The sequence below is a fragment of the Neofelis nebulosa genome, chromosome 8 (genome assembly GCF_028018385.1).
Source record: "Neofelis nebulosa isolate mNeoNeb1 chromosome 8, mNeoNeb1.pri, whole genome shotgun sequence".
NCBI lineage: Eukaryota > Metazoa > Chordata > Mammalia > Carnivora > Felidae > Neofelis > Neofelis nebulosa.
Window position 1 is genome coordinate 282,808 of NC_080789.1, and position 8,056 is coordinate 290,863.

An 8,056-nucleotide genomic window follows, 5' to 3' on the forward strand; every position below is an offset into this window, starting at 1 on the left:
CTTTAATTTAATCAAACATTGCTACACTACAGAGCTATGGGCCACCCAGACCAATTTGCAAGCTTTCCTTTGTAGCCTAGCATTTCAGGGATCATGGGTGTGCAGATGGTGTGCACCAGAGCGCCTCTGCAGAGAAACAGGAGGTTACCCAGCATCTCCTCGCCAGTTGGCTCTAAATTACAGCATTTACAGCGTGTCAACTCTGCTCTGAATGCTTCCTATCTGTCCTAATTTCATTGTCACACAACCCTCTGGCCATATTCCCAAGGCCACACAGCTGAGGAGGGGTCAAGCAGGGTGTCTGTTTGAACCCAGTCAGACTGATGAATCCTGAAAACGAAGACGCGTGCTGCTTCATCCGTCTCTGTTGCCGCCCCAGCAGGAAGAGGACAGGGTCCTTGGTCTTCCTCACCCCAGATTCCTCCCTCATGCTCCTGCGCCTTCTGCCATCTGTCTTTGCAACCAGCACATGGGACCATCTCGCACATGAAACGTGCACAGTTTGGTGAACAGAGAAGAGAATGGATGCTTCTTGCAGCAACTGCCCAGCCAGGAGCCAAGAGGGTTTCTTTCTGGGGCCTGCCATCTTTTCTTTTTTTAAGCTTACTTTTATATATTTTGAGAGAGAGAGAGAGAGAGAGAGAGAGCAAGCAGGGGAGGGGGAGAGAGAGACAGAGAGAGAGAATCCCAAGCAGGCTCCTCACTGTCAGCACAGAGCCCGACACGGGGCTCAAACCCATGAACATGAGATCATGACCTGAGCCGAAGTCAAGATTGGACACTTAACCTACTGAGCCACCCAGGCGCCCTTGGAGCTTGCCATCTTTAATTCTCAAGTGGTTAATCCAGCATTTAGGTTTGGTTTATCCCCAGACCAGAGTAGGCAGTTGACCTGAGCCCATCAAGATCTTTCTCAGGATTTACAAATGGACATGAGCAATTCTGGTTGAGGGCAGACTCCTGCCTGGGGTCGGACATGCGGACTGAGCACTGGTCGGCCACTCTACAAAACTTCAGATTGGGGGCATTCTTCCAATGGATTCAGATGCACACCCCTCCTTCTGAATCAGTTCAGCTCACAGGAGTACTGCCAGCACCCACCCCTACTAATTTAATATACAGAGACACTGAGTGTGAAATAAAGACCATAACTGGCCTATGGCCCCAGGTCACCTTGTTCCAACTTTAAAAATCAAGATTTAGGGGCACCTGGGTGGCTCACTTGGTTGAGCACCCAACTTCAGCTCGGGTCATGATCTCATGGTTCGTGAGTTCGAGCCCCACATCAGGCTCACTGCTGTCAACACAAAGCCACTTCAGATCCTCTGTCTTCCTCTCTCTCCGCCCCTCCCCTGCTTGTGCTCTCTCTCTCTCAAAAAAAAAAAAAAAAGGCTTTATAAAAATAAAGATAAAAATCAAGATTTAAAAAACCACAACTGATGTTAACATATAAGCAAGTCCACCTTGTTGGAGGGTGAAAGAGGGAGGATAGATTTGATGTGGGAGGGTTTGGACTGAGTTGGAGAGGGCAGGTAGGAAGAACTCCAGAAAGCATCTCTTCATGGATATGTATTTATAGTTATAGTTATAGTTATTTATTTCATCTTTTTTTTTCTCAAGAGTGAAGGGCTCACTGGGTCTGTTGGGAATGGGGTTGGATCAGGAAGCAGCCGTCAGTTCGGGGAGGTCTGTGGTCTCCATTTCATAATACCCCTTTGCGCTAGAAAAGGTCTTCCCCTTCAAGATCTCTATGAGTTGCTGTAGCCGCTTGGCAAAAGAAAGCACTTGGGGAGGTTTAGTGATAGGTGGGGGTGCAGGAGGGGGTGGGGATGGGGATGGAGGCGGGGGTGGGGGTGGAGGCAGGGATGGGGATGGGGCTGGGGGTTTGGGCTGGGGTCGGGGTCGAGGTTGAGATGCAGGGGGATGCGCGGGAAGTGGTTGAACAGGGCGTTGGAAGTACCAAGGAGGGCGAGCAGAAGGGTGGGAAGAGGGGCGTCTGACTGGGGGTGCTGGAGTAGTGGGAGGGGGAGGGGTGGGCACTTGAGCCATGTGCAAGACATTAGAACCGATCTTGGAGGCAATCCAGTTCAGATAGGGCCAGGTGGCCGTGTAGACTCCAGGGCGCTTAGCTCGGGCACAGCCTACCCCCCAGCTTGTAACTCCCACGACCACATAGGTATTTGCCACGTTGTCTCTGCACATGAGAGGACCGCCGCTGTCCCCCTGCCCAGAAGGACACAAGAGTCACTCTCTGCCTGAGCCACTTTTCCCCTGCCCAGAAGGGCCATAGGCTCTGGAAGGACAATCTCTGGATCACATGACTTCCTGCTGCCATGAACACAGTGGTTGTGGCAAACTTTGAGTTGGTACCAACATCTTCGGTTGGAATGTGAGAAGGGTATGGATTGTCGTGGGTTTCCTTCCAGTGAGGAGGGAGTAAGCGACCCATGCGTCCATGCATGTGGCTTCACGCATACATTGGCTTGTGTACACGTGGATTGGGAGGTTTTGATTTCTGGCGAAGAGAGGCAAGCATTCTCTTCAGGGGTGGCGGTTGGGTGGTTTGACCCCTGTGCCATGGCAGAATAAGCTCTCGGTGTGGCGACTGGTCCTCCGTAGGGGCAGCAGGTTAGTGTCTCTCCCCACCCTCACTGCTGGAAGATGGGGCCAGGGAAAGGGTCACTGGAGCAGGGCCCTATCGGTAGTGTAGCTAAACAAGAGGGACTCAAACAAGAGGTGTCGGCTGGAAGCGGGCACCTGAGGGGAGTTACCTGGCAGGTGTCAATCTTGCCTTCAGGGTACCCCGCGCACACGTTGGTGGACCGGATGCGCCCGTTGTACCACTGGGTGGAGTTACATAAGTCGAGATCGATGAGGTTCACGCGTGCCTCCTGCAGCGTAGGTGACGTCCTGTAGGCTGCAGCCAGGCGCCCGGCTCAGTGGTCAGCGAGCACAGACATGTGCTGGGAAAGCCCTGCCCCGTCCCCCCACAGAACCCCATCGCCCCCAAATGCTCTGATTAAACCCATGAAATAAAACCATTAAACCCGTGGGAGCGAATGCCCCTGGCCTCTCCTCATATAACCCTGAGGAGAAGAGCAGGCAGGGTGTGGGGTGGAGGTGGGCGTGTGCAGTCGGTAGATGCAGATGCGGCTCCAGGGCTGTGCGTGCTGAGGGCAGATTAACAGCCAGAGTGTGTCACCTCATTTACAGCCCACAGCAACCCCCTGCGTGGAGGGCTGTGACTCGCCTTTCCTCCACTTCGTCCTGGCAGGGAAGTGGTGAGGCCAGGATTCAGACCAAGGTTTTCCTCTACACTTAAGCCCAAGACACACGTCTCATCCCCCATAGCACAGCTCTGGGTCACACTCCCTGCTTTTCACCCGGGATGCCTCTGCTCAGCTGTGGACGGGAGGAGTCCCTCCCGCGTGCCTCCCTTCTGCTTTGAGGAGATTCTATAAAGGGAAGAGCTGTGGGGTCGTGTCCACACACAGACAGACCTGTCAGGGGCGCAGGTGGTTGGAATGACCTGAAGTCAAGTCAGAACTTCCTTTACAGCCCCAGATGCTCCATCATGACCTTCGGGCTAAGGAAGGTCCAGCCCAGGCGATGCCTCAATCAGCCAACCTCGCATCTGGCTTAGACAGAGCTCAAGAATAGGTGCAGCCATTCCCCCTTCACCAGTGGCCCCCGCAAACAGAAGGGCCCCCCTGCAGCATCACCCACAGCCCAGCCACCGCCTGGTGGGGGAGTCTGAAATTGCCTGCATACAGGTGGCGAGGTGGCAGTCAGACCTGGAACATGGCGATGCAGGCCAACGTGAAGGCAGAGCCACATGCAGCAAGGGCGGGTGGAGGGGGGGGGGAGCTAGGCACACAGTAGGCACCCGGAAAACAGCTGAATGTGCGTCTGTGTGGCTTTGAACATGTTTTGGGTCCCTTTAGCTCAGCTTTGTGTACCATCCAAGCAGCAGTGAGAGTGTTGTATGTGCCCCGTCCCTGAGACAGGGGTGACACTGAAATTGCCACAAGAAGCCTGCTCATTTAAGGTGAGCTTTTTTTTTTTTTTACATTTTTTACCTAATTTTGAGAGAGAGAGAGAGAGAGAGAGACAGAGCACAAGTGGGGGAGAGGCAGAGAGACAGGGAGGCACAGAATCTGAAGCAGGCTCCAGGCTCCGAGCTGTCAGCACAGAGCCCGACGTGGGGCTCGAACTCACAAACCGTGAGATTGTGACCTGAGCCAAAGTCGGACGCTTAACCGACTGAGCCACCCAGGCACCCCTAAGGTGACCTTTTCAACGTTTTTTGTTTTTTTTTTTTTTTTTTTTAATTTTTTTTATTTTTGGGACAGAGAGAGACAGAGCATGAACGGGGGAGGGGCAGAGAGAGAGGGAGACACAGAATCGGAAACAGGCTCCAGGCTCTGAGCCATCAGCCGAGAGCCTGACGCGGGGCTCGAACTCACGGACCGCGAGATCGTGACCTGGCTGAAGTCGGACGCTTAACCGACTGCGCCACCCAGGCGCCCCAGGGTGACCTTTTAAATCTATGGCACAGCCTACAGAGTCTGGACAGCCACAAGATTCATTGTCAAGAGCCAGGTGTCCTGAAACAGAAAGGGGGTTCTCAATCCCGACACCTTGGCTTTACAGGAAAAATGCTAAAAAGGTCTGCAAGCATTCAAAATTCAGTAGAAAAGGAAGACCACCCCCAAAGTGCCCTTTCAGCCCCAGAGCGTATGGGTTCAAGGAGGACATAGAAAAAGAAAGGCCTGAAGGAATGTCACAGAACTTTGAAGGCTGGAGATTTCTTTAAGACTTGGTCTTGGCGGTGGGGGAGCGTTCACCAAAAAATGATAGAAAACCCATTACGTTGAGGGGAATTCTAGAACAAAAGAGACTTTGCATGATGTCCAGGGTGTAGCTGGGAGCCTAGAATCCTTTTGAGCGAAAGGATAGCAAAGGTGAGGGTGGGGGTGGGGGTGTAGATGGGAACCCTGAGATCAGTCCCTTCAGGGACAGCAAGAACCCCGGACTGCTGTGCCCATGTCCAAGTGGGTGGGCAGAGCAGGGTAGGCCGGTGAGTGGGAAAAAAAGAATGCTCTAGAGGCCACGGCAGAGCCATGGACATCAACAGCCAGACAGAGGTTGACACCCCAGGCCAGGGAGAGAAGGCCACGGGCCAGCAGAGGCCAGTGAAAGCAAGGGTGCCTGGGAAGAGAAGCCCTTCCCTGAGGGACAGAACGGACAGCAAACCTGCCAGAGAGCGGAACCAGCCTTAAGAAAGAAGAGTTACAGGGAGCACCCTGAAACTACCAAGGTTCTGTCACCAGGAAAGCCTGACTTGTGACTCGAAACGACTGCAGTGCCTTGAATTGGGAGCCCTCGATTTTCCATTATCAAGGGACACAAGAGATTTCAGTCTTGTTTCACATCCCCAGTGTGACTGGGTAAAGATTTCCATGAGACCACCTTTGGAAACCCGAAAGGCCTAACCTGCTGGTCAAACCCTTGCTGCCCACTGCTGACCTGCAAAAAACCTCTCCTACAGTGAAAACGAAGTAACTCCAAAGGGCAGGGTGGGTTCTGGCATTGTGACCACCAAGGGTGGGTTGGAGAGGTGCACTGATCAGGACCAGGAGGGCTGGGCTCAGGGGGCTCAGAGCTCAGAGACCACGTGACCGGCCCCTTCCATTCACAGATGGGGAAATGGAGGGCCAGAGAGGAGAGGGACTGGCCCACAGCCACAAGACCCTATCCAGAGCTCTTCTCCAAGTTTCAGGAGCACCCACTTCCAGAATGCAGCAGCTAGGCTCCAGGCCCCAGATACAGACACAGGCTAGACCCCGTGCTAAGAGCACCAAGGTTCTCCTGTGCCTGAGTTCAGCCTTCCCTTCGGCGACCACACTAGTCATAAGTTGTGAGGCTTTGAACAGTTTCTCCAGCTATAAAACGGAACCTACTTACAGGACTCTGGTGGGGTCTGGGTGTCACTCCACCAGGCAGCACATATTACCCCTTCCCCTCAGAGACCACCAAGAGAATGACCAGCAGTGTCCCCCCTTGAGAGCCCCCTCCATACTCACCATTCTCTCTTAAGAATCCCCAGCCAGCCACCCAGCAGGCCTGGGAGACTCTGGGTGGGCCTGCCCTAAATTGGGGCAGGCAGCCGGATCCGATGAACTGCCCACATGGAACTGGAGGGGTGATCTTCAAGAGAGCAATGTCATTGTACTCTAAACTGGGGACGTATTTCTCATGAATGATGATTTTCTCGACATATCTCTCCTGTTGAGGCGGCTTCACTGGTTTATCGCTCCCATACACAATTTCCCTTGCTCCAAAAATCAGTCTCCAGTCATATACTTTTCTGTGGGCACAAAGGCAAGCCAGGTTATCCTCGGTAGGGACTGGCTCGACAGAAACCTCTGGTGATGGTGACCCTTAGAGCCCTCCCCTGTCAAAGGTCTGGTCGCCACTAGGTCCGGGAGGCTGCACAGAGAGCTCTGGGGAAAGTCCCTGCCCCAGAACAGCCTTCCTGAAGACCTCCCTCCACGCGTTCCCACACGTACTTTTTGGAACCGAAGCAGTGAGCAGCCGTCAGCAACCAGTGGGAGTTCAGCAGGGTACCTCCGCACGCGTGATACCTTCGGTTGTTGTGGGAAGTGAAGACCTGGAGGCTGACCATCCAGGGCCAAGCCCCGAGTGCCGCATCCTGCCCTCCGACGATACGGACACTCCCTTGTGGGTTCTGCCTGAACCGTAACCCACAGGGGCCACTGAGGAGAGACCAGGGGCACGGTTCAAACAGAGAACAGGTCCAGCCTGTCCTACCTGCACAATGGGGGAGGTAAGACTAGGGGTCTGCTGAAAGTGGGGTGGCCCAGAGTAGGTAGAGTCCAGGGGGGATGATGCTGAGGAGAAGCGCTGTCGGGTGGTGGCGAGTCCAGGAACTACAGCGTCCAGGAAATGGTTTGGGGGAAAGAAAGGGCCACGGGAAGCAGGACAGACAGTAAGGGCCCTAGAAATGTAGGAGATCCCTAGGCAGACGGGGAGGCTAGAGGTGTCGAGGCTGCAAGGCAGGGGTGGGTGGTGGCAGAGGAGGCAGAGTAGCCAACGCAGGTCCAGTGGCCCCAGGTATGGGGAGCCGCGGGGGTCCAGGGACAGGAATTCTGGGAGCCGGGGAGAGGCCACAATAGTTTGGGGGTATCTTGGAGGCTGTAGGAGTCTAAGTTGGAGGGGGGATCCCAGAGGCATGGCGTGATGGTATCCTGGGGCCTTAGGAGTCATACACAGGTGGGGACACCTCAGTATCTGTGGGAATAAAAGGCCTCCTAAAAAGTAAGACTTGATGTTCCAGAGGCAGTGAGGCCAGTCTCCAGGTGAGGAAGAGGTCCCAGTGTCTGTGCTGTGGGAGCCACAGGAACCCAGGGGTCAGCCCTGGGGCCCATGGGCTGATGAAGCTGGGAACAAGGACGGTCTGAGTCGGGGGTGTAGGTCACACCTGTGAGACCCAGGAACGACTAAGGCCCACGCTTGGCCTCCTCCCTCGCCCTGGACGGAGAGTCTGGGTGGGGCTTACTATTCAGAAGACACTCTCTCCACACACACCCCAAAGGTGTCCCTGACACTTACTCACACGTGGCGTTATCTTTGGCAACCACAGACACAGCCAAGACCAGCAGGATGGCAGTTGGCAGCATCTCCACCATCCTCCTGCCCCAGCCTGGCCTGGAACCCTAGCGACTTCACAAAGCCCTGTGGCCTCCTAACCAATCAGCAGTGCGACCTCCCACCCCCACCCCCCCAGGCATCAGGCATCAGGCCAGGCAGGAGCCCTTTAGCTTAACTGGTTCAGGCTAGAGGAGTTCCCAACTTCCTGTTCAGGTCCCCCCCCCCCCAACTCCTGGGTGCAGCCCCCTCCCTCTGTCCCAAGGCCAGGATCTTCATTCCGAGTTACCCTTCTGAGGTCCCATATCATCTGAGGTTCTAGCTTTGTGCAAGCTCAGGGTCTGCCCCTCATGCAGGCTGTAAGCACATTTCCTGTTCCAAACAT

The 8,056-nt window shown here is 54.7% G+C and overlaps 1 protein-coding gene across 1 annotated transcript; it reads right to left on the reverse strand.

The window, feature by feature from the left end:
- Positions 1-1,558: 1,558 nt before the first annotated feature.
- ACR (acrosin) lies at positions 1,559-7,760 on the reverse strand. Its single transcript, XM_058740859.1, has 5 exons — positions 7,636-7,760; positions 6,573-6,779; positions 6,087-6,370; positions 2,772-2,917; positions 1,559-2,223 (listed from the first exon to the last, which is right to left on the reverse strand). Exons 1-5 carry the CDS (start codon positions 7,710-7,712, stop codon positions 1,660-1,662), a joined length of 1,278 nt encoding a protein of 425 aa, XP_058596842.1. The 5' UTR covers positions 7,713-7,760; the 3' UTR covers positions 1,559-1,659.
- Positions 7,761-8,056: the final 296 nt, after the last annotated feature.

Coding starts and splice junctions, on each gene's coding strand:
- ACR (XM_058740859.1), bottom strand. CDS start 7,712: ATGGTGGAGATGCTGCCAACTGCCATCCTGCTGGTCTTGGCTGTGTCT. Junction 6,780..7,635: donor AAAGATAACGCCACGTGTGA/GTAAGTGTCAGG, acceptor GTCTCTCCTCAG/TGGCCCCTGTGGGTTACGGT. Junction 6,371..6,572: donor CACTGCTTCGGTTCCAAAAA/GTACGTGTGGGA, acceptor TTGTGCCCACAG/AAAAGTATATGACTGGAGAC.